This window comes from Anarhichas minor, unplaced genomic scaffold (assembly GCF_050575085.1).
Source record: "Anarhichas minor isolate MPS153535 unplaced genomic scaffold, ASM5057508v1 ptg000095l, whole genome shotgun sequence".
In the NCBI taxonomy this organism is placed as follows: Eukaryota; Metazoa; Chordata; class Actinopteri; order Perciformes; family Anarhichadidae; genus Anarhichas; species Anarhichas minor.
In genome coordinates, this window is record NW_027466541.1 from 486,289 (window position 1) to 511,500 (window position 25,212).

The window sequence follows — 25,212 nt, forward strand, 5'->3', positions numbered from 1 at the left end:
ACGTGTCTCTGCATGATAATCAACAGAAAACACTGTGTCCAGTGAAGCTGGTCCTGTAACTGTGTGGAAACAGGGTGTGCAGCAGCGCTCTTTCATCCTCTGGGTGGTGAAAATAGAAAACAGGAGGTCAGAACCATTTAGCTTAAAGATTTCTGAGCTGCACTTAAAGACACACAGCATCAACCGGCTCTAAGTGACTTCCTACCTCCAGCAACAGTTAGCATGATTAGCTGCATTCTTGTGTGGTGTTACAGGTTAGGATGAAACAAGAGCAGCTCTGTTGGACTGTTACTGAAGACCATCGACTCAATTCTCTTTCATCTCATGTGATGTTCTCAGCTGTGGGTCTAATAATGTCTACAGGACATGGGGACATTACATCCTGACTGAGGTCTGGTCACACCCACTACTGTTCTGTGACAATCTGGATATGATAGTTATGTTACATTATATATAACAGTTTGGGACAGTTTGAGACAGTTTGGGACAGTTTGAGACAGTTCGGGACAGTTTGGGACAGTTTGGGACAGTTTGAGACAGTTCGGGACAGTTTAAGACAGTTCGGGACAGTTCGAGACAGTTTGGGATAGTTTGAGACAGTTCGAGACAGTTCGAGACAGTTCGGGATAGTTCGAGATAGTTCGAGACAGTTCGAGACAGTTCGGGATAGTTTGAGACAGTTCGAGATAGTTCGAGACAGTTTGGGACAGTTTGGGACAGTTTGAGACAGTTCGGGACAGTTCGGGACAGTTTGGGATAGTTTGAGACAGTTCGAGACAGTTTGGGATAGTTCGAGACAGTTCGAGACAGTTTGAACTCAGGCTCCTCATAAATCCTTGTGTGCAGAAGTCAGTGAGTGTTTGTGACGGAGGAAAAGGTTAAACTGTGTCTGAGTCTAAACAGTCTATTAGCTCCGTCCCCTGAGGAGGAAGTGATGATGACGGTAGTTAACATACCACCAGTGTGATAAAGACGCCGCACTCTTTGACTGATTCAGTTATTGTATTATTCACCAGCTGTGAGAGAATCAGAGTCCCTTATTTGTTATGATTAATCTCTATATGAACACGTAATAACACACTGGTTATTATTCATGTTTTCACACATGGAGGCTGCTGTATGAACAGATGATAAATGACAATACAGCAGAGTTGTAAAAACATCAAATATGTCTTGAAGTTATACTTATCGACCAATACTGAACATTTTAAAACAACATGTTTACCAGCACATTTCAGTGTTATTAAGTGTTTGTAAGCTGATTATAAATAGTGTGCCGTCACCTTTATTTTTATAGTGAGGTAATAACAACACACACTGGATACACTATGAATAACACAACATAGAACAGTACAGTAAAATGATTAAAATATATAGAATGTATGTCTATATCTAACATTCTACACGTGAAATTGTATTTCTGTTATTTGAATTGCTCTTGTATGGATTCTATTTTTATTATATTCTTATTTTTATTTCATACACCTGTATTTATTTATTGAAATCTATTTATCTCGACTTATTTCTGTCCCAGCTTAGCTTATCTTTTACATGTAATATTTAATATTAAATAAATGTCAAATTCACATAAAAGCGGATCATGTCTGACCTGATTCATGAGACATTATGTTTATGAAACATACTCATTATTGTCCCAGAATTAATTATTATTCATTCACATAAACAAAATAAACGTGAGTGTTGTCTAATGAATAATAAAGTAAACACGGTACCTTTCTGTTTGTCCATGTCCGTCCTCTCAGTAGCTGCTGATCTTCTGTCTCATTTCTCTTCTCAAGAGTCCAAAACATCCAACAGAGTCTCTGTAGACCTGTTCAGACCGTCCTCAGTGAAGTCTCTCTGGGTCTCTGTAGACCTGTTCAGACCATCCTCAGTGAAGTCTCTCTGGGTCTATGAAGACCTGTTCAGACCGTCCTCAGTGAGTCTCTCTGGGTCTCTGTAGACCTGTTCAGTCCGTCCTCAGTGAGTCTCTCTGGGTCTCTGTAGACCTGTTCAGTCCGTCCTCAGTGAAGTCTCTCTGGGTCTCTGTAGACCTGTTCAGACCGTCCTCGGTGAGTCTCTCTGAGTCTCTATAGACCTGTTCAGACTGTCCTCAGTGAAGTCTCTCTGGGTCTATGAAGGCCTGTTCAGACCGTCCTCAGTGAGTCTCTCTGAGTCTCTGTAGACCTGTTCAGACTGTCCTCAGTGAAGTCTCTCTGGGTCTCTGTAGACCTGTTCAGACTGTCCTCAGTGAAGTCTCTCTGGGTCTCTGTAGACCTGTTCAGTCCGTTTTTAGTGAAGTCTCTCTGGGTCTCTGTAGACCTGTTCAGACCATCCTCAGTGAAGTCTCTCTGGGTCTCTGTAGACCTGTTCAGACCATCCTCAGTGAAGTCTCTCTGGGTCTCTGTAGACCTGTTCAGCCCGTCCTCAGTGAGTCTCTGTGGGCCTCTGGTCTGTGTGAAGTACTTCCAGTCCGTCCTCTTGGTGACTTGATGGGGGAGGAGAGAGAGGAACACACCCATCACCACGAGAGGAGGATGATAAAGATTTACACAGCTTCTGATTGGCTGTTACCAAACACCAATCAGATTTAGAGTTGAATCCCTCGCTAAGCCCCTCCCTCCTTGGTCACTGTTGCATGTTAATATCTTCTCATACTCTATGGCCATCATGGCGTTTACCAATAATAATATCACATTTATTCATTTATTTATTTTAATAAGCACTTTTCAAAAAACTCAAGAGACACTTTACATAGAGGATCAAATAGAGAGAAATATTACAAATAAAGATACATGATAGAAATAGATCATTAATCAGTAAAATAAGAGATCATTTAAAGGAGAGTTTAGCAGATTTGTGAGATCTTTTTTACCGAAATAGACTACAATATGGATTTGAGAGCTTGGTGGAGTATTGTGAATAAAGAGGACATTCAAATGGAGGGAAAAGTATATATAAACATCAGCATGTTAGCACGCTAACGTTAGCATCGAGCTAGAAGAAGCACTGTGTTTCAGTACAGACACATTGTATGAATGAAGCTGGAGCTTTGTGTCATTAATCACGAGATAAACACAAAGCCAATAGAAATGCTCTTTATTGTAACTCTTGTTAATCATTCACGTCACCATCCGTCTGTTACATCACCTGCATCCAGATATGAAAACAACAACAATAATCATAATGTCATCCACTGGTTCAGTATGTACAGAGAGGAGCCACCGCCAACGAGTCCAGAGACACATCGCTTTAAACTCAGAGTCTCGGTCCTCTGAGACCAGAACCTTCTACCCGCCATCGTCGTCATACAACTCTATCTAATTAAAGGTTTAAATAAAGTGACATCACCATCATGACATCATGCACAATATCTGACATGGTGGCGGTGACGTGCGTCCCAAAAGTCGTTCTGCGTGTTGAAATAATTCACTAAAAAAAGAAGAAAAAACACTTTAAAATACAAAAGAAGAAAGAAAACATGAAACAATCTCTGTGTCATCATGGTGTTCATCACAGCAAACCCACTTCCTGTTTCTACCTGAACACAACCAATCAGAACAAAGCGTTAACCCTCTCAGTGTCACCAAACAGCGGAATCATTCCTTTCAAAATAAAAGAAAGAAATAAAGGAAATCATCAACGTAAAGTGCTCTCCAGTTATTTCCCATCATGCATCTGTCCTCCTTTGGTTTGGGAATCAGTCCAGTGAAGTTTGTCCTTTATGTCTCTTTTCCGTCCGTCTTCTCTTCTTTTTTTTCATTTAGATTTTAATAAACGAACATGCTCTTCTTTCTCTGTGTTATTAAAAATAGCTGCACATCATCTGGTCACTAAGCAACACTACATGTCTACGACCGGCTCACTGGACAAACCAGAGCTTCACCCGGTTCTATCGTTATTATTGTTCTTCCATACTGCATAATATGTGTTTATATTTATATATATATATATATATACGTATATATATATATATATAAATATGTATGTATCTGTGTGTGCTGAGATTAAACAGGGCAGTGGCTTTTGCTGTATTACAAAAGAAAAGAACAGGAAGTGGACAGTTTGATCTCAGCCAATAGGAGCTGAGCGTTGACGTGCTGATCTGCTTCACATTGATATGATTTGTTAGATTTAATATTTATTTCAGGGGTTTTGTCCTTAAATTGTTCTCTGGAGTTAAACATCAAAATATAAACGTGAAATCATAAACTCAATATTTTGGTTTATGGCCAAATTCCTGCAGAACTATGCAGCTCTACTGTGTGTACTGCTAATGAGCTAATGTTAGCACGTTAAACTAAGATGGTGAACATTATACCTGAATATCAACACGATAACTGGTCAAATGTGAAGTTAGTGACACCATCTCTTATTAAAAATAAATTGAACTTTTCAAAACGTTAAAGTCTGCGTCACGATCTACATTCTAAAGTTTTCCCTCCAAATAACATTTTGAATTAAATCCTGAATTTGGAAAGTTAAGCAGAAGAAAAATGTAACGAGCTTTCCATTGAGGAAGAAAATAATTCAATAAATCAATAAAATAAATATTACATTTTTATTTAAAAAAATAAGAAGTTTAGCTTGTTTGTTACACTTTTATAAAATGTTAAATGTTGTTAAACATCCGTCTGCGATCAAACTGTCTCCTTGTTGTTTTTTCTTGTTAGGTGCTAGGATAAGAAATGCTGTCATTATGACATCATAGCTGGCTAAGCCAATAGGAACAATCTGTTTTGAAAGATCTCTGACAGGTTTATTCCTACAATCAGATCTGTGTTGAAACCCGACAGCAGCTGGAAGCTCCGCAGTAAAATATTTCCGCAGTTTGATGTGAATAAAACAAACTCCGTCTGCAGCTTCGTGTCCGTCCAGAATCAACTTCATTTCCCAGAATTCCACCACTACAACCAAACGACTGAGCTTCACATGTGAAGATCAGCTGTTGACGAGAGTAACAAACCCAGAGGACTTGAACGCATCGTGGGCCGGGTCACACCAGGAAGTGAGTTCATGTGTGGAAGCTATAAACGTGTCTATTCACTGTTTGTACCCTTTAAGATCTGTGGGGGCATTAACGCAGCGAGCAGGATCATTTAATATTCAACATTTGATTTATAAATACCTTTATGAGCATAAATATAATGAAATTCTTTGTCTAGCATTTGATTTGCTTAAGTAGCCCAAAACAAATGATTGATTTTTACTCATTTATTTTTTGCTGAAAAAGCACAACATAATGGAATATAAAGGGCTGTATTGTTATCACCGACTCCTAGATAACATACGTGGCCAGCTAACTGGTCACGTTTTTACTAACTACAAACATGTTAACTAGCTGGTAACATGTTAACTACCCGGTACCATGCTAACTAGCTGGTTACATGTTAACTAGCTGGTACCATGTTAACTACCTGGTAACATGTTAACTAGCTGGTAACATGTTAACTAACTGGTTACACGTTAACTAAGATGGACTCTCTAGATCTACGGAGGCTGAAAGAGCTCAAAACAAACTTGAGAGAACTCAAGCAGAAGAAGAAACCATCTTCATCATTTTGAAAGTGAATAAAAACCAAAAGAAATGTTCTGTGAATTAATTGTCATGTATTTTGATCATTTGCAGTGTCGTTTGTGTGTCTTTAGGTTGATGTGTGTGGAGCTCTGTAGCCTCCAGACTGTCAGGACAGTTTCAGAGTAAATCTACTTGTGCTGATTGCAGCGATTTCTCTGAACTTAAATGAATTTCGTCCACACTAAACAAAGCTGATGTTACCGGGCTCTTCACTTCCGGGTCAAACCCTCTGGAGTTTGTTTGCTTCCAGAGGCCATTAAAACGCCGACCCGCTCTGTGCTTCCATAGCTCGTCTCTCTGTAGTCTGGTTATTGATGACATTGATTGACATCTAGGAGCTGAAGCTCATGAAGCAGACGTTGCTTCATGTGGAGTTCATGTGTGCAGTAGGAACCTGTGCGTCTCGCTGTGACAATGGCGGTGCTGATTATAACGAGTCCGTGGTGCTTTCAGGATCCCACAGTGATCCGAACAGAGCAGAGATGCGGTTCCAGCGGTGTTGTCAGAAGAGACAGACTTTCTTCTTCAGGTCGTTCCTCTTCCAGAGAGACAGGCTGTCGAACTCCTCGATGGACATCCCGAAAACACTGAAGAACTCCTCCTCAGAGAGGTGACTCTGGGAGGGGGGGAGACAAAGAGAGAGAGATAGAGAGAGACAGAGAGAGACAAAGAGAGAGAGACAGAGAGAAACACAGAGAGAGACAGAGAGACACAGAGAGAGATAGAGAGAGACAGAGAGAGAGAGATAGAGAGAGAGACAGAGAGAGAGACAGAGAGAGAGACAGAGACAAAGAGAGAGAGAGACAGAGAGACACAGAGAGAGACAGAGAGAGAGAGAGAGAGAGAGAAAGAGAGACAAAGATGGTTCAGACAGAAGACCTCCACAGAAGCAGCTTCTCATGAATCCATCTCTGAGTTTGGTGTCCAGTTCTCTAGAACACGTTCTATAGTTCTACTCCATTCTGAGAACACGTTCTATAGTTCTACTCCTTTCTGAGAACACGTTCTATAGTTCTACTCCTTTCTGAGAACACGTTCTATAGTTTTACCTCCAGCCTGGTTCGGTCCACTCCGGGGGGCAGCTTGCTCCGCCCTCTATGGTTCACCACCAGCACCTCATAGGGGCAGATCTACAGAGATCAATCAATCAATCAATCAATCCATCCATCCATCCATCCATCATTCCATCCATTCATCCATCAATCCATCCATCCATCCATTCATCCATCCATCAATCAATCAATCCATCCATCCATCATTCCATCCATTCATCCATCAATCCATCCATCCATCCATTCATCCATCCATCAATCAATCCATCCATCCATCCATCCATCATTCCATCCATTCATCCATCAATCCATCCATCCATCAATCCATCCATCCATCCATCAATCCATCCATTCATCATTCCATCCATCCATCCATCCATCCATCCATCCATTCATCCATCCATCAATCCATCCATTCATCATTCCATCCATCCATCCATCCATCCATCAATCCATCCATTCATCATTCCATCCATCCATCCATTCATCATTCCATCCATCCATACATTCATCATTCCATCCATTCAATCAATCAATCAACCAAGCAACACTATATATATATTTACATAGAAAATATTAGTTGATGTTATATTAATGCTCTGAAAATCTTTGAACTCAAACTCTCTCTATGGGTTATTGGGACATAATATATATGCTGAACTATAATATAATACTTCAAATGAAGCATGTACTTGTACCTGTACCTGTACTCTAGATGTGATATATTGCATATGTACATGAATCATGTATGAAGTGTTACCTTCTGTTCCAACATGCTGGGGAGAGAGTTTCCTCGGTCCATCCTGGAGTCTCCATTCTGTCCCACACAGATATTATTATTATTATTATTATATTCATGACTATAGAGAACATCTGAACATGAATGAATCAGACTGTACCTGAAGATCTGCAGGAAGAGAGAGAATAAAGACAATGTTACTGACAAGAAGTGAATAAAGTAGAATATGAATATAAATACATTTATGATGCAGGTTTAATTCAATGGACCCCGAAAAATCAATCAATAACAGACAATCATCAAATCATATATCAAATATGAAGCCGATGTTTTGTTTTTATATTTCATTAGAAGACATTCTGCATTTAAATAAATGTTTATTTTGTCTCTTCAGGTTCCAAAATAATCACATTTTAGTCTGAATATAGAAATGCAGACTAAAATAATTCACTTAAATTAAATTAAATTAAACTTTAAGTCTATTTAGTGACAGTTTTTTTTCTCCTGCAAATAAACATGTTGATCTCGATGAGATTACCTGATTAAATATAAGTTATAAGTAGACATTACTTTATTTTAAGGGCTCATAAGCAAAATTAACTACAAATATAACAATTAAAATTATTTTTTTAAGATGTAGCACCAGAAAAACATAAAATATAGAAGAAATAAAATGTGTTTATCTGATATGTGACCGACCTGCTGGAGTTTCCTCAGAGGAGCTGAACTCTGCAGACCGAAGCTGAAAAACAAACAGAGACACGCTCATCATCACCGTCAGTAAACTCTGCTCTGATTGGTCGGTTCTGTTCGGTGGGACTCACCCTGGACAGGCCGCTCCTAGAGGATGCTGGGAAATACACCGACCTGGAGGCGTTGGACCCTGAAGAGGAGGGAACAGGTCAAATAGTTTATAGTGCTGAGTCAGTACTAATATCACTGTATGTAAAAACAATAAAAGTAAGCAGTACTAATACCACAGTGTAGAAATATCCTGCTAGAAGTAAAAGTACTCATTCAAATAAAAAGATAAATTTCAATGTTCAGTTCATTGAAGTATAAAGTTACAGTGATGTATGTAATGATTCATTATGAATGAAGTCACATTATGTTGCCTGGAGTCATTCTGACCACTAGGTGGAGTACAAGTACAACATGGCAGAGAATGGAACAGCTCTAGTGAAGTACAAGTACCTCAAAATTATACTTACTTGGGTAAATGTACTTAGTTTGCTGCTAATTACTTTTCAGACTCAGATTTAAAAACTATGGACAAGTTGAACTTTTTTAACTTTTGATACTTATGTATATTTTGCTGTTTTTTTACTCTTAAAAGTATCAGTGCAGAACATTTAACATTTTATTAGAATGGTACTGCTACTTTCACTGAATGATTTTAATAACAATAACAATAAACTCCATAATATATATATATGTATATATATATATATATGTAGATATATATACATATATATAACAAGTGAAAAGTACCAGTGTGTTGACTGCGGTCCGGTAGAGAACGAGTTTTCCTCCTCAGAGGAGCTGCAGATTTATCTAACTCCTCCTTCAGGATGATTTTACCCAGATTAGACTGAATCTAAGGAGAGAGATATGTTATAATGTGTTATATACTGTACAGAGATATGTTATAATGTGTTATAGACTGTACAGAGATATGTTATAATGTGTTATATACTGTACAGAGATATGTTATAATGTGTTATATACTGAACAGAGATATGTTATAATCTGTTATATACTGTACAGAGATATGTTATAATGTGTTATATACTGAACAGAGATATGTTATAATCTATTATATACTGTACAGAGATATGTTATAATGTGTTATATACTGTCCAGAGATATGTTATAATGTGTTATATACTGTACATAGATATGTTATAATCTGTTACATACTGAACAGAGATATGTTATAATATATTATATACTGTACAGAGATATGTTATAATCTGTTATATACTGAACAGAGATATGTTATAATGTGTTATATACTGTACAGAGATATGTTATAATCTGTTATATACTGAACAGAGATATGTTATAATATGTTATATACTGAACAGAGATGTTATAATGTGTTATATACTGAACAGAGATGTTATAATGTGTTATATACTGAACAGAGATATGTTATAATATGTTATATGCTCTACCGAGATATGTTATGATCTGTTATATACTGAACAGAGATATGTTATAATATGTTATATACTGTACAGAGACATGTTATAATGTGTTATATACTGAACAGAGACATGTTATAATGTGTTATATACTGAACAGAGATATGTTATAATGTGTTATATACTGTACAGAGATATGTTATAATGTGTTATATACTGAACAGAGATATGTTATAATGTGTTATATACTGAACAGAGATATGTTATAATGTGTTATATACTGAACAGAGATATGTTATAATATGTTATATACTCTACAGAGATATGTTATAATGTGTTATATACTGTACAGAGATATGTTATAATGTGTTATATACTGAACAGAGATATGTTATAATGTGTTATATACTGTACAGAGATATGTTATAATGTGTTATATACTGAACAGAGATATGTTATAATGTGTTATATACTGAACAGAGATATGTTATAATGTGTTATATACTGAACAGAGATATGTTATAATATGTTATATACTCTACAGAGATATGTTATAATGTGTTATATACTGAACAGAGATATGTTATAATATGTTATATACTCTACAGAGATATGTTATAATCTGTTATATACTGTTATATAACCTGTTTTAACCGTCTCTTCACCTTGTGGAGTTCTTGTTTCTGAAGCGCTCTCAGTCCCCACAGCTCATCATTCAGCTCTCCATCCTCATCATCATCTTCTTCTCTCTGATCCTTCTTCCTCCACTCCTTCTCTAGAGGGAGAAGAGGACACAAAGGAAACATAGGGAGAGGAGAAAAGGAAAGGAAACATGGGGAGAGGAGAAAAGGAAAGGAAACATAGAGAGAGTAGAGAAAGGAAAGGAAACACGGGGAGAGGAGAAAGGAAAGGAAACACGGGGAGAGGAGAAAAGGAAAGGAAACACGGGGAGAGGAGAAAAGGAAAGGAAACATGGGGAGAGGAGAGAAAGGAAAGGAAACATGTGGAGAGAAGAGAAAGGAAAGGAAACATGGAGAGAGGAGAAAAGGAAAGGAAAGATGGGGAGAGGAAAGGATATCAGTCTGATTAAAACATGTTTTTCAGGATTTATATCTGAACAGGATTTTCTAATCAAAAATGTAAAAATCCTGTCTTTCTCATACACCCTGAATGCAGCACAAAGTGTGTTTCAGTGTGTGTGTGTGTGTGTGTGTTGGTCTGGGTCGTACCAATCACAGCCATGGAGGGGGGGCAGGGCCAGTACTCGGTCTCGATCTTAGAGGGCTGGTTCGGGTCCGGAGGTTCAGCAGCCGGGAACTTTGAGGACTCAATGATCAGATCCTCGATGTGTTTCCCCTGAGGGAGCTGAGAGGACACACACACATCTGTACACACGTACACACACACACACACACGCACACATACACACACACACACACACACACACACACACACACACACACACACACACACACACACACATGCAAAGCTGATTAAATGGAGTGAATTAACATGTCTGTGGTTTACAGCTGACCGACATTCTGATCTATTCTGACTTCATGCTAGAGGCTGTTTCCTTATTTTAGACATATTTTACACAGAATAATAATATTAAAATAATAATAATTTGTGATTATACTAAAATTATTATTCATAATAATACACAATAATAATAATTCTGAGCTGTATTAATAAAGGAATATTTTCCTTCTTGCTTCTTTCAGAGAGTGAGATGTTGGGATATAGCTGGACATGGTTAGCCTAGCTTAGCATAAAGACTGAAAGCAGTAAACAACTAGCCCGTCTCTCTCCAGATAAAACAACGTAACTGCTTTATTTGATCCGTTGTTGATAATAATCACATATTGTTTGCTTTGGTTATGTTTTAGATGCAGGATGTATTACTCGTAGTGGAGTAACTCCTGAGTGGAGTATTAGTACTCGTATAGTGGAGTATTAGTACTAGTATAGTGTGGTATTAGTACTCGTATAGTGGAGTATTAGTACTAGTATAGTGTGGTATTAATACTCATATAGTGGAGTATTAGTACTCGTATAGTGTGGTATTAGTACTCGTATAGTGTGGTATTAGTACTCGTATAGTGGAGTATTAGTACTCGTATAGTGTGGTATTAGTACTCGTATAGTGGAGTATTAGTACTCGTATAGTGTGGTATTAGTACTCGTATAGTGGAGTATTAGTACTCGTATAGTGGAGTATTAGTACTCGTATAGTGGAGTATTAGTACTTTGTTAAATAAAGAGTGAAGCACCTTGTTTGTAGATGGGAGGCTTCTTATAGATGTTAGAGCCGTTTTCTGAAAGACAGAGAAGAAGAATATAAAATACATCGTTTAATACTCACTTTATAATAAACACATGAACAGACATGTTGATACATTTACTCATTAAAGAATAGTGACTTTGTTTTATTGTGAAAAAGAAACTGTCAGCGCTCTCTTGTGGACAAACTCAGACATACACACTATTACATCTGCAACGAGGCGAGACCTGATATTTAATATATTCTATATGTTAAATACCATCAAGTATCATTCGAGTAAAAACAAGAAATAAAGTAGAAATATAAAGTCGTACCAGGCCTGTGGAAGTGCTGCATGGAGCTCTTGGAACCAGAGGAGTGTGTGTTTGGTGTGTTTGGTGTGGGCGGTGTGGGCGGTGTGTGTGTGCTGTGGGTTCTGCTGGTCTGGATGCTGGAACCAGGGGAGGAACCTCCAGGAGAACGGTTTTCCAGCCAATCCCTGGACTCCTTCTGGAGACGCAGAGGAACACAGACATGTTTCTGAGGTCACTTCAGCTCAAACAAGGAGGTTAAAACCAGTGATAAACCACAACTAAACTGGTTATATTGGTACCACGGTTATACTTACCGGTACCGGTACCACGGTTAAACTGTGTAATATAATATAAAAATGTGTTTTATTTGATTATGTTTTAGGTCAAACTTTAATCCGTAAAGTATTAAATAAAGTTATGGAGTCAAAAGTATAATGTTTACATCTGGGGAGGAGAAAAAGAAAGTACTCAAGTAAAGTACAAGTACCTCATATAGTACTTGAGTAAATGTACGTACGATTTCGTGTCAGTACAACCTGATCATCTGTGATCATAAGGAAAAGGAAAGGAAACAAGGAAAGTGATGAGAAGGGAGGAGGAGAGGAAACAGAGATGATCAAGGAGAGAGGAGAGGGAGCTAGGACATTTAAGGAAATAAGGAAAGGAAATGAAACAGGGGAAAGGAAAGGAGCGATAAAGAAAGATAGGTTGATTGTCTTGCTGCTGTGACCTCTGACCTGCTCATTAATGGTTGTAATGTTATGATGATATATTGAGAGGGGGGGGGGGGGTCTTACCTCGGGGGAGAAAGGAGGAGATAAGGAGCGAGGAGACAAGGACCTCTGAGGAGGAAAGAACAGAGAAATAGATTAAAAACACTCAAACATAAAAAGAGGACCAGAGTTAAATAACTTAAAAATGAGATCCAGCTCAGCCAACTACATCAGTAACATCCTGCAACTAACTAACTAACTAACTAACTAACTAACTAACTAACTAACCAACTAACCAACTAACAACTAACTAACCAACTAACTAACCAACTAACTAACTTACCAACTTACTAAATGATTAACTAACTAACTTACTAACTAAGTAAATGATTAACTAACTAACTAAATTAATAATTAACTAACTACCCAACTAACTAACTAATTAACTAAATGGTTAACTAACTAACGAACTAACTTACTAACGAACTAACAAACTAACTTACTAACTAACTAACTAACTTACTAACTAACTAAATTAATAATTAACTAACTAACTTACTTACTAACTAACTTACTAACTAACTAACTTACTAACTAACTTACTAACTTACTAACTTACTAACTTACTAACTAATTAAATGATTAACTAACTAACTAAATTAATAATTAACTAACTACCCAACTAACTAACTAACTAACTAAATGATTAACTAACTAACTAACTTACTAACTTACTAACTTACTAACTTACTAACTTACTAACTAAATTAATAATTAACTAACTAAATGATTAACTAACTTACTAACTTACTAAATTACTAACTAACTAAATTAATAATTAACTAACTAACTAAATGATTAACTAACTTACAAACTAACTAACTAACTTACTAACTTACTAAATTAATAATTAACTAACTAACTAACTTACTAAATGATTACCTAACTAACTAAATTAATAATTAACTAACTAAATGACTAACTGACTAACTAACTAACTAAATTAACTATGTAAATAAATAAATAATGAACATCTCAACATCTGTTCGGCCGAACTCTTTGGCCAAATCCCAATGTCCCCCCTAAACCCTCAAACCCTGAACCCTCAAGGACTCACTGACGTCACCTGGTAAGTGGGTGAGTGTGAGAGACTGTGAGGGCTTGAGATGGTGTAAGTATGAATGGGACAGCACTTTAGTGCAACATATCATGTTACCATGAAAACAACAATAACTATGATGTATAATTATGGGTATTTATGTACTGTACTCCTGTATGTTTTGTACTCCCTGATGTGAACGTCTTCAGGCTCTTTCCTCACTAGATGAGAGGTAATTTCATATCATCTATTTACTCGTTTTTGTCAAAACAGCTTCAATGACAAAATCAAATATTTGATGAATAAATAAATAAATATCTTCTGATTTCATGTTTTACATTACAGTCATTTAGCAGACGCTTTTATCCAAAGCAACTTACAATTCAGAGTCTATCACATTTCTACACCGTAGGCACAGCTACGGGAGCAATTTTGGGGTTAACTGTCTTGCTCAAGGACACATCGATATGCGACTAGCAGAGCCGGGGTTCAAACCGCCGACCCTCTGATTGAAAGACGGCCCTGCTATCCACTTAGCCACAGTCGTTTTAACGTTCCATCTTTAACCCTTAATGTTTCTGAGTACATTTATTATGAGAGGCTGAACACACTGAGCCGTCCTCTTTGTTTACCTTTTGTTTACGTCTCCATGTGTCCACTGGTTACTCCGTGTTTAACGTCACATTGCAATGATTTGTGGGTAATTCCCTTAGGCTAAGTCAGCATACCATGCTCAACATGTCTCAGAGACTCAAACACTCGATGATGTGACAGACAGAACTAAACCCTCACGGACTTTACAGGAGCGCGCCTCAAAGTCTGTGAGTTCGTGAGGGGGGACGTTGGGATTGGGCCTAGATCATCATCTCTCGTGTTCACACTCAAACCAACATGTTGGTCCGTCTCACTATTCTGTCTGACTTCCTGTCTGAGTCTCTCAGCTCACATTGGTTCCTACTGAAGACGTTCATCTTTAACATGTCGTTTATTTTTTTTAGACAGAAAGGAAACATCGGAGAGAGAGACAGACAGGAGAGAGACAGACAGGAGACAGACAGACAGGAGACAAGAGACAGACAGGAGAGAGACAGAAAGACAGACAGACAGGAGAGAGACAGACAGGAGACAGACAGGAGAGAGACAGACAGGAGAGAGACAGACAGGAGACAGACAGGAGAGAGACAGACAGGAGAGAGACAGACAGGAGACAGACAGGAGACAGACAGACAGGAGAGAGACAGACAGGAGACAGACAGACAGGAGAGAGACAGACAGATTAAATAGCTGGTCACTGTAGTTTTTTAGATGGGGACTATTTTCAGCGGCGGATTAATCCTCATGTGGTGCTCTAGTGAGTCTTTGTATGTGTGACTGAGTGAGAATAAACTACAGAGTGATGATGATGATGATGAAGATGATGAAGTAGTACTAGTGAGTAGAAACATCCAGAGCTGGTTAGAGTGAGAACCAGACTCCAGCAGTAAAAGGAGGCGTTTAGTGACCTCTCTGGGGCTGTAGGGCTGCTGGTAGATCATCAGGTCCGGTCTCTCGATGTCCAGGATGGCTTTGTCTCTCGGCAGCGCTGCCAGGTCCTTGTAGCAGATCACTCCATCCTCCACCCGGGCCTGGAGACAGATTACAGATTACTGCCTCAGGACTAATCCTCAAGGTTAACATGATAACGTGTGTGTGTGTGTGTGCGTGTGTGTGTGCGTGTGTGTGTGCGTGTGTGTGTGCGTGTGTGTGACTGTCAAGTGTGTGAGTGTCTCACCACGATGGCGGCAGCAGGGGATCCTGGGACACTGGACCCTCTCAGGGACAACACACTGCCTGGAGACGTCTGAGCCAGCTGCTGCTCACACACACACACACACACAGACACACACACACAGGAAGGAATCGATGAGAACTTATTTAAACAAATCAATATTCTCTGTGTTTATAAAGATACATGATGAATAACTTTGTCATTTTCATCTTGTATTATTTTTAAGATGACTTTTAAAACATCTGTCCAGGAACTACAGATGAGAAACAGAACTTATGAATATTATTGTTGTTATTAATAAACAGATACAGCTGAGGGTTGAATTATTAAATGGATTTTCTCTGAAAAGAAAACCTTTTGTTTCAATAAACAGATTAAAATTAGAATAAATAGAGATCGATAAAATGTCTGAATACGTCGTTGATACGACATAACGTGTGTGTGTGACATCATCATCATCTCTATGACATCACCTGTAAGATGAGACATCAGAACCGATCACATCCTTCATAACACAGTATTAATATCTGACTTCCTGTCTGAGGTTCAGCTTGTAGGAGATATTAATAGAAGAGATATATTTTGATATATTTAGATATATTTAGAGATCAAAGGGAGGAGTCAGTGTTTACCTTCGGCATCATCCTGACTGCTGATTGGTCAGTTTCCTGAGAGAGACACAGACATGACGCGCTGTTAAATCACACACATATGTGTTTATCACTTATTATACACTTTATATTTCTACTGTTTAATCTTTGTTGTTGTATTTTACTTTTCTACTTTATTTATTTACCTCATCTTTTGTGAGCGTGTGTGTGTGTGTGTGTGTGAGTGTGTGTAGGTGTGTGTGTGTGTATGTGAGTGTGTGTGTGTGTAGGTGTGTGTGTGTGTGTGTGTAGGTGTGTGTGTGTGTATGTTTGTGTGTGTGTGTGTGTGTGTATGTTTGTGTGCGTGTATGTGAGTGTGTGTGTGTAGGTGTGTGTGTGTGTATGTGAGTGTGTGTGTGTAGGTGTGTGTGTGTGCGTGTATGTTTGTGTGTGTGTGTGTATGTGAGTGTGTGTGTGTGTGTAGGTGTGTGTGTAGGTGTGTGTGTGTGTGTATGTGTGTGTGTGTGTATGTGAGTGTGTGTGTTTGTGAGTGTGTGTGTGTGTGCGTGTAGGTGTGTGTGTAGGTGTGTATGTGTGTGTGTGTATGTGAGTGTGTGTGTTTGTGAGTGTATGTGTAGGTGTGTGTGTGTGTGTGTATGTGTGTGTGTGTGTATGTGAGTGTGTGTGTTTGTGAGTGTGTGTAGGTGTGTGTGTGTGTATGTGTGTGTGTGTATGTGAGTGTGTGTGTGTATGTGAGTGTGTGTGTTTGTGAGTGTGTGTGTAGGTGTGTGTGTGTGTGTGTGTATGTGTGTGTGTGTGTATGTGAGTGTGTGTGTGTAGGCGTGTGTGTGTGTGTGTGTAGGTGTGTGTGTGTGTATGTGTGTGTGTGTGTGTATGTGAGTGTGTGTGTTTGTGAGTGTGTGTGTAGGTGTGTGTGTGTGTGTGTGTGTAGGTGAGTGTGTGTGTTTGTGAGTGTGTGTGTAGGTGTGTGTGTGTGTGTGTGTGTAGGTGTGTGTGTGTGTATGTGTGTGTGTGTGTATGTGAGTGTGTGTGTTTGTGAGTGTGTGTGTAGGTGTGTGTGTGTAAGTGTATGTGTGTGTGTGTGTATGTGAGTGTGTGTGTTTGTGAGTGTGTGTGTAGGTGTGTGTGTGTAGGTGTATGTGTGTGTGTGTGTATGTGAGTGTGTGTGTTTGTGAGTGTGTGTGTAGGTGTGTGTGTGTAGGTGTATGTGTGTGTGTGTGTATGTGAGTGTGTGTGTTTGTGAGTCAGCTGGAAACAGAAATCTGCTGCAGAAGCTATATGGTGGACCAGAGCCGTTTGTACACCAGGGTTCAGTCAAATTACATCCACATTTATTTACACTCTGCTCGTTATTCATACATTTAGTTTACGTGTCAGAATAATTGTTCATTTATTTACTGTATATTTGTTGAACAATGTGTAGAGTTTAAGATATCAGTTTCATTTCAGAGTGTTGTTTAGCCTAGCTTAGCATAATGGAAGCAGAGGGGAAAACTGCTCCAGAGGATTCAGACCGTCGACTCAACTCAACTACATATGGCTCTGCTAATGCTGGTGTCCAGTTCTGTTGTCTGATGTGACCGACGGACACAAAGAGATTATTCCAGAGTCCAGAGCTTTGTCCAGCACACACACACACACTCACACACACACACACACACACACACATACACACACACACACACACACACACTCACACACACACACACACACACACACATACACACACACACACACATATACACACACACACACACACACACACAGAGACACACACACACACACACACTCACACATATACACACACACACACACACACACACACATACACACACACACGTACACACACACACACACACACACACACTCACACACACACACACACCTACACACACAATGAAGTCTGGATAACATTCGGTCAATGACGCGAAACACCCTGAAATACAAACTAACACACACACTCACAATGAGATACGGTGTGTGTGTGTGTGTGTGTGTGTGTGTGTGTGTGTGTGTGTGTTCATACCTCAGGGAGAATAAGGGATCATGCCTGTTTCTGTTCTTCTCTGCTCGTCGATCAACACCTGAAACACATAAATAAAGTAATTTAAACAATAAATATACAACATCAGGTTTAGATTCCAGAGGACAGACATGTACCCGTCTGTCTCCGTCTGTCTCCATCTGTCGCCATCTGTCACCAGAGACAGATCAGTTACTGTCTAATGTCTCCTGCTGATCAATACTCTGATCAATACTCTGATCAATACTCTGAGAGGACTCAGGTACAAGTTTCATGTACTCAAGTACTACTACTGTACACATTTAAAGTACTTTTACTCTCTACTTCTACTACATCTCAGACTTTTACTGCTTATTAAAACACAAAACATATTCTCAGATTCTCAGATTCTCAGGGTTAATAATATAAAGCTGATTATTAAGCGTTAAAGGGACACACGTGTCCTCTTACAGAGTTATTTATAGATCTATGTTATCACTCTATAATATCTATAAATATTAACCGTACAGATGTTTGTCTTCTCTTTCATTTAGTGAGACCAGATGTTCATCTGTGACTTTCAGGAGACAGGAAGCAGCCTCCTCATCCTTCACAATAAAGTGCTAAACCTCTAAGACCCCAGAAGGAGAAGCTGACAGCTGAACAGTCGTCCTCCTGTTTGCTCTGCATCTATTTATAGATTCACGGTTTCTATTTATTATTTATTCCCTGTTCTCTGTTGCTAAGCGACGATGAGTTTGATGTGAAGATGAAATCTGACAAAGAGAGACCTGAACGCTGCTCCCATCAGACGTTTCACACCAACAGGAAGTGAGGTCAGCCATGCTTTCTTCATCACACACTTCTTTACACTAAAGATTAGTTTCTGTCCGGTTTAAATGAAGTGAGTTACGATGATCAGTGAGGTTAAAAAAATAAAAAAATAAACAATAAACAATAAACAATAAAATTCAAATAAACAATAAAATAAACAATAAACAATAAATATAAAAATAAAATTAAAATAAACAATGAAGAACAAAAAATCAAATGAATCTGTTGTAAAAAATGAAGAAGTTCAGGTGATAATCAGACCTCAGGTGTAAATATATATGAATATATTAATAATAATAACAATGATTATTCTTCTCCATCATCTCATCACACGTGACAGACGGCTTTAAATACTTGAACAGAGTTTGTTCAGACTCTCGTTCTGCAGATCTGTGAGTCGCTGGGACGGGACATAACTCAGCGGCATGCTGGGAGATATCTGAAGGGTTGCTAGGTTACCACACCCAGCCGTCCAATCAGCTAGGGTTAGGGTTAGGGTTAGAAATGTGGGAGAATGTGGGAGAGACAAAGAGAGATGCTGCACTAAAATAGACCTCCCACCATCAGACCACCATCACACACACACACACACACACACACACAGAGACACAGACACACAGACACACACACCCTAACACTAACACACACACACACACACATACACACACACACACACATACACATACACACACACTAACAAACACACACCCTAACACTAACACTAAAACATACACACACCACCACTAACACACACACACCCTAACACTAACACTAAAACATACACACACCACCACTAACACACACACACACACACACACACACACCCTAACACAAACACTGCAGGGGTCACAGTCTCAGGTAAACTCCACCCGGCTGCCCCGCCTGGGAGGATAAATCAAACTCAAGCTCGTCCTGCCGCTGAGATTTTTTTTAGAGATTTCACCCGGGACTACATTTCCCAGAACTCCCAGAGTCCAGGTCTCTCTCTGGTGGAGTGTAGGAGGAGAGAGTGAGAGGGAAAGAGTGAGTCACACTCCTGACTGACAACACAAACCACTTTCTGGGGAACAGAAAAGACCCAATAAACAAATACAATGATGATAAAATTGGCAAAATTATGACTTAAATCAGGAATCTGATGAAAGAATGAAGAAAATAAAGTACAAAAAATAAAAACACCACAAAGTTTAAGATAAAAATGTAAAATTCTCAAATCGGCTAACATTCAACATCAACACATAAAGGAAACACTTCATCCTTCAGTTTATCACAAACATTCAACATCTACACATATAGGAACACTTCATCCTTCAGTTTATCACAAACATTCATCATCAACACATAAAGGAACACTTCATCCTTCAGTTTATCACAAACATTCATCATCAACACATAAAGGAACACTTCATCCTTCAGTTTATCACAAACATTCATCATCAACACGTAAAGGAACACTTCATCCTTCAGTTCATCACAAACATTCAACATCAACACGTAAAGGAACACTTCATCCTTCAGTTTATCACAAACATTCAACATCAACACATAAAGGAACACTTCATCCTTCAGTTTATCACAAACATTCAACATCAACACATAAAGGAACACTTCATCCTTCAGTTTATCACAAACATTCAACATCAACACATAAAGGAACACTTCATCCTTCAGTTTATCACAAACATTCATCATCAACACATAAAGGAAACACTTCATCCTTCAGTTTATCACAAACATTCATCATCAACACATAAAGGAACACTTCATCCTTCAGTTCATCACAAACATTCATCATCAACAGATAAAGGAACACTTCATCCTTCAGTTTATCACAAACATTCAACATCAACACATAAAGGAACACTTCATCCTTCAGTTTATCACAAACATTCAACATCAACATGTAAAGGAACACTTCATCCTTCAGTTTATCACAAACATTCAACATCAACACATAAAGGAACACTTCATCCTTCAGTTTATCACAAACATTCAACATCAACACGTAAAGGAACACTTCATCCTTCAGTTTATCACAAACATTCAACATCAACACATAAAGAAACACTTCATCCTTCAGTTTATCACAAACATTCAACATCAACACATAAAGAAACACTTCATCCTTCAGTTTATCACAAACGTTCAACATCAACACGTAAAGGAACACTTCATCCTTCAGTTTATCACAAACATTCAACATCAACACGTAAAGGAACACTTCATCCTTCAGTTTATCACAAACATTCATCATCAACACGTAAAGAAACACTTCATCCTTCAGTTTATCACAAACATTCAACATCAACACATAAAGAAACACTTCATCCTTCAGTTTATCACAAACATTCAACATCAACACATAAAGAAACACTTCATCCTTCAGTTTATCACAAACATTCAACATCAACACGTAAAGGAACACTTCATCCTTCAGTTTATCACAAACATTCAACATCAACACATAAAGGAACACTTCATCCTTCAGTTTATCACAAACATTCAACATCAACACATGAAGGAACACTTCATCCTTCAGTTTATCACAAACATTCAACATCAACACATAAAGGAACACTTCATCCTTCAGTTTATCACAAACATTCATCATCAACACGTAAAGGAACACTTCATCCTTCAGTTTATCACAAACATTCAACATCAACACATAAAGGAACACTTCATCCTTCAGTTTATCACAAACATTCATCATCAACACGTAAAGGAACACTTCATCCTTCAGTTCATCACAAACATTCAACATCAACACATAAAGGAACACTTCATCCTTCAGTTTATCACAAACATTCATCATCAACACGTAAAGGAACACTTCATCCTTCAGTTTATCACAAACATTCATCATCAACACGTAAAGGAAACACTTCATCCTTCAGTTTATCACAAACATTCAACATCAACACATAAAGGAACACTTCATCCTTCAGTTTATCACAAACATTCATCATCAACACGTAAAGGAACACTTCATCCTTCAGTTTATCACAAACATTCATCATCAACACGTAAAGGAACACTTCATCCTTCAGTTTATCACAAACATTCATCATCAACACGTAAAGGAACACTTCATCCTTCAGTTTATCACAAACATTCAACATCAACACATAAAGGAACACTTCATCCTTCAGTTTATCACAAACATTCATCATCAACACGTAAAGGAACACTTCATCCTTAAGTTTATCACAAACATTCATCATCAACACATAAAGGAACACTTCATCCTTCAGTTTATCACAAACATTCAACATCAACACGTAAAGGAACACTTCATCCTTCAGTTTATCACAAACATTCATCATCAACACGTAAAGGAACACTTCATCCTTCAGTTTATCACAAACATTCAACATCAACACATAAAGAAACACTTCATCCTTCAGTTTATCACAAACATTCAACATCAACACGTAAAGGAACACTTCATCCTTCAGTTTATCACAAACATTCAACATCAACACATAAAGGAACACTTCATCCTTCAGTTTATCACAAACATTCAACATCAACACATAAAGGAACACTTCATCCTTCAGTTTATCACAAACATTCATCATCAACACGTAAAGGAACACTTCATCCTTCAGTTTATCACAAACATTCATCATCAACACATAAAGGAACACTTCATCCTTCAGTTTATCACAAACATTCAACATCAACACGTAAAGGAACACTTCATCCTTCAGTTTATCACAAACATTCATCATCAACACGTAAAGGAACACTTCATCCTTCAGTTTATCACAAACATTCATCATCAACACATAAAGGAACACTTCATCCTTCAGTTTATCACAAACATTCAACATCAACACATAAAGGAACACTTCATCCTTCAGTTTATCACAAACATTCATCATCAACACGTAAAGGAACACTTCATCCTTCAGTGTATCACAAACATTCAACATCAACACGTAAAGGAACACTTCATCCTTCAGTTTATCACAAACATTCAACATCAACACATAAAGGAACACTTCATCCTTCAGTTTATCACAAACATTCAACATCAACACATAAAGGAACACTTCATCCTTCAGTTTATCACAAACATTCATCATCAACACGTAAAGGAACACTTCATCCTTCAGTTTATCACAAACATTCAACATCAACACGTAAAGGAACACTTCATCCTTCAGTTTATCACAAACATTCATCATCAACACGTAAAGGAACACTTCATCCTTCAGTTTATCACAAACATTCAGCATCAACACATAAAGGAACACTTCATCCTTCAGTTTATCACAAACATTCATCATCAACACATAAAGGAACACTTCATCCTTCAGTTTATCACAAACATTCAACATCAACACGTAAAGGAACACTTCATCCTTCAGTTTATCACAAACATTCATCATCAACACATAAAGGAACACTTCATCCTTCAGTTAATCACAAACATTCAACATCAACACGTAAAGGAACACTTCATCCTTCAGTTTATCACAAACATTCATCAACACATAAAGGAACACTTCATCCTTCAGTTTATCACAAACATTCAACATCAACACGTAAAGGAACACTTCATCCTTCAGTTTATCACAAACATTCAACATCAACACATAAAGGAACACTTCATCCTTCAGTTTATCACAAACATTCAACATCAACACATAAAGGAAACACTTCATCCTTCAGTTTATCACAAACATTCATCAACACATAAAGGAAACACTTCATCCTTCAGTTTATCACAAACATTCATCATCAACACATAAAGGAACACTTCATCCTTCAGTTCATCACAAACATTCATCATCAACACATAAAGGAACACTTCATCCTTCAGTTCATCACAAACATTCATCATCAACACATAAAGGAACACTTCATCCTTCAGTTTATCACAAACATTCATCATCAACACATAAAGGAACACTTCATCCTTCAGTTTATCACAAACATTCAACATCAACACATAAAGGAACACTTCATCCTTCAGTTTATCACAAACATTCAACATCAACACGTAAAGGAACACTTCATCCTTCAGTTTATCACAAACATTCATCATCAACACATAAAGGAACACTTCATCCTTCAGTTTATCACAAACATTCAACATCAATACGTAAAGGAACACTTCATCCTTCAGTTTATCACAAACATTCAGCATCAACACATAAAGGAACACTTCATCCTTCAGTTTATCACAAACATTCAACATCAACACATAAAGGAACACTTCATCCTTCAGTTTATCACAAACATTCATCATCAACACATAAAGGAACACTTCATCCTTCAGTTTATCACAAACATTCAACATCAACACATAAAGGAACACTTCATCCTTCAGTTTATCACAAACATTCATCATCAACACATAAAGGAACACTTCATCCTTCAGTTTATCACAAACATTCAGCATCAACACATAAAGGAACACTTCATCCTTCAGTTTATCACAAACATTCATCATCAACACATAAAGGAACACTTCATCCTTCAGTTTATCACAAACATTCAACATCAACACATAAAGGAACACTTCATCCTTCAGTTTATCACAAACATTCATCATCAACACATAAAGGAACACTTCATCCTTCAGTTTATCACAAACATTCAACATCAACACGTAAAGGAACACTTCATCCTTCAGTTTATCACAAACATTCATCAACACATAAAGGAACACTTCATCCTTCAGTTTATCACAAACATTCAACATCAACACGTAAAGGAACACTTCATCCTTCAGTTTATCACAAACATTCATCAACACATAAAGGAACACTTCATCCTTCAGTTTATCACAAACATTCAACATCAACACATAAAGGAACACTTCATCCTTCAGTTCATCACAAACATTCATCATCAACACATAAAGGAAACACTTCATCCTTCAGTTTATCACAAACATTCATCATCAACACATAAAGGAACACTTCATCCTTCAGTTCATCACAAACATTCATCATCAACACATAAAGGAACACTTCATCCTTCAGTTTATCACAAACATTCATCATCAACACATAAAGGAACACTTCATCCTTCAGTTTATCACAAACATTCATCATCAACACATAAAGGAACACTTC

General features: G+C 37.8%; 1 protein-coding gene across 3 annotated transcripts in view; it reads right to left on the minus strand.

Annotated features, from left to right (window-relative positions):
* Positions 1 to 3,083: 3,083 nt before the first annotated feature.
* The window catches only part of LOC142939201 (dematin-like), a 32,604-nt gene continuing 10,475 nt past the window's right edge, over positions 3,084 to 25,212 (minus strand). The window contains exons 2-17 of one of the 3 annotated variants that reach the window (XR_012949931.1): positions 18,311 to 18,368; positions 16,306 to 16,341; positions 15,677 to 15,757; positions 15,408 to 15,530; positions 12,891 to 12,935; positions 12,115 to 12,289; positions 11,790 to 11,834; positions 10,746 to 10,901; positions 10,182 to 10,291; positions 8,861 to 8,966; positions 8,194 to 8,252; positions 8,069 to 8,111; positions 7,530 to 7,569; positions 7,391 to 7,447; positions 6,628 to 6,708; positions 3,084 to 6,194 (exon numbers count right to left, since the gene is read on the minus strand). Coding sequence is in view for 1 of the 3 variants with exons in the window: in XM_076082427.1 (XP_075938542.1) it covers positions 6,081 to 6,194; positions 6,628 to 6,708; positions 7,391 to 7,447; positions 7,530 to 7,537; positions 8,069 to 8,111; positions 8,194 to 8,252; positions 8,861 to 8,966; positions 10,182 to 10,291; positions 10,746 to 10,901; positions 11,790 to 11,834; positions 12,115 to 12,289; positions 12,891 to 12,935; positions 15,408 to 15,530; positions 15,677 to 15,757; positions 16,306 to 16,317 (1,215 nt within the window). In the remaining 2 variants the exon portion in view is untranslated. Of the gene's footprint in view, positions 6,195 to 6,627; positions 7,181 to 7,390; positions 7,448 to 7,529; positions 7,570 to 8,068; positions 8,112 to 8,193; positions 8,253 to 8,860; positions 8,967 to 10,181; positions 10,292 to 10,745; positions 10,902 to 11,789; positions 11,835 to 12,114; positions 12,290 to 12,890; positions 12,936 to 15,407; positions 15,531 to 15,676; positions 15,758 to 16,305; positions 16,342 to 18,310; positions 18,369 to 25,212 lie in introns of all 3 variants that reach the window. The other 2 variants (XM_076082427.1, XR_012949932.1) reach the window with 2 other exon arrangements.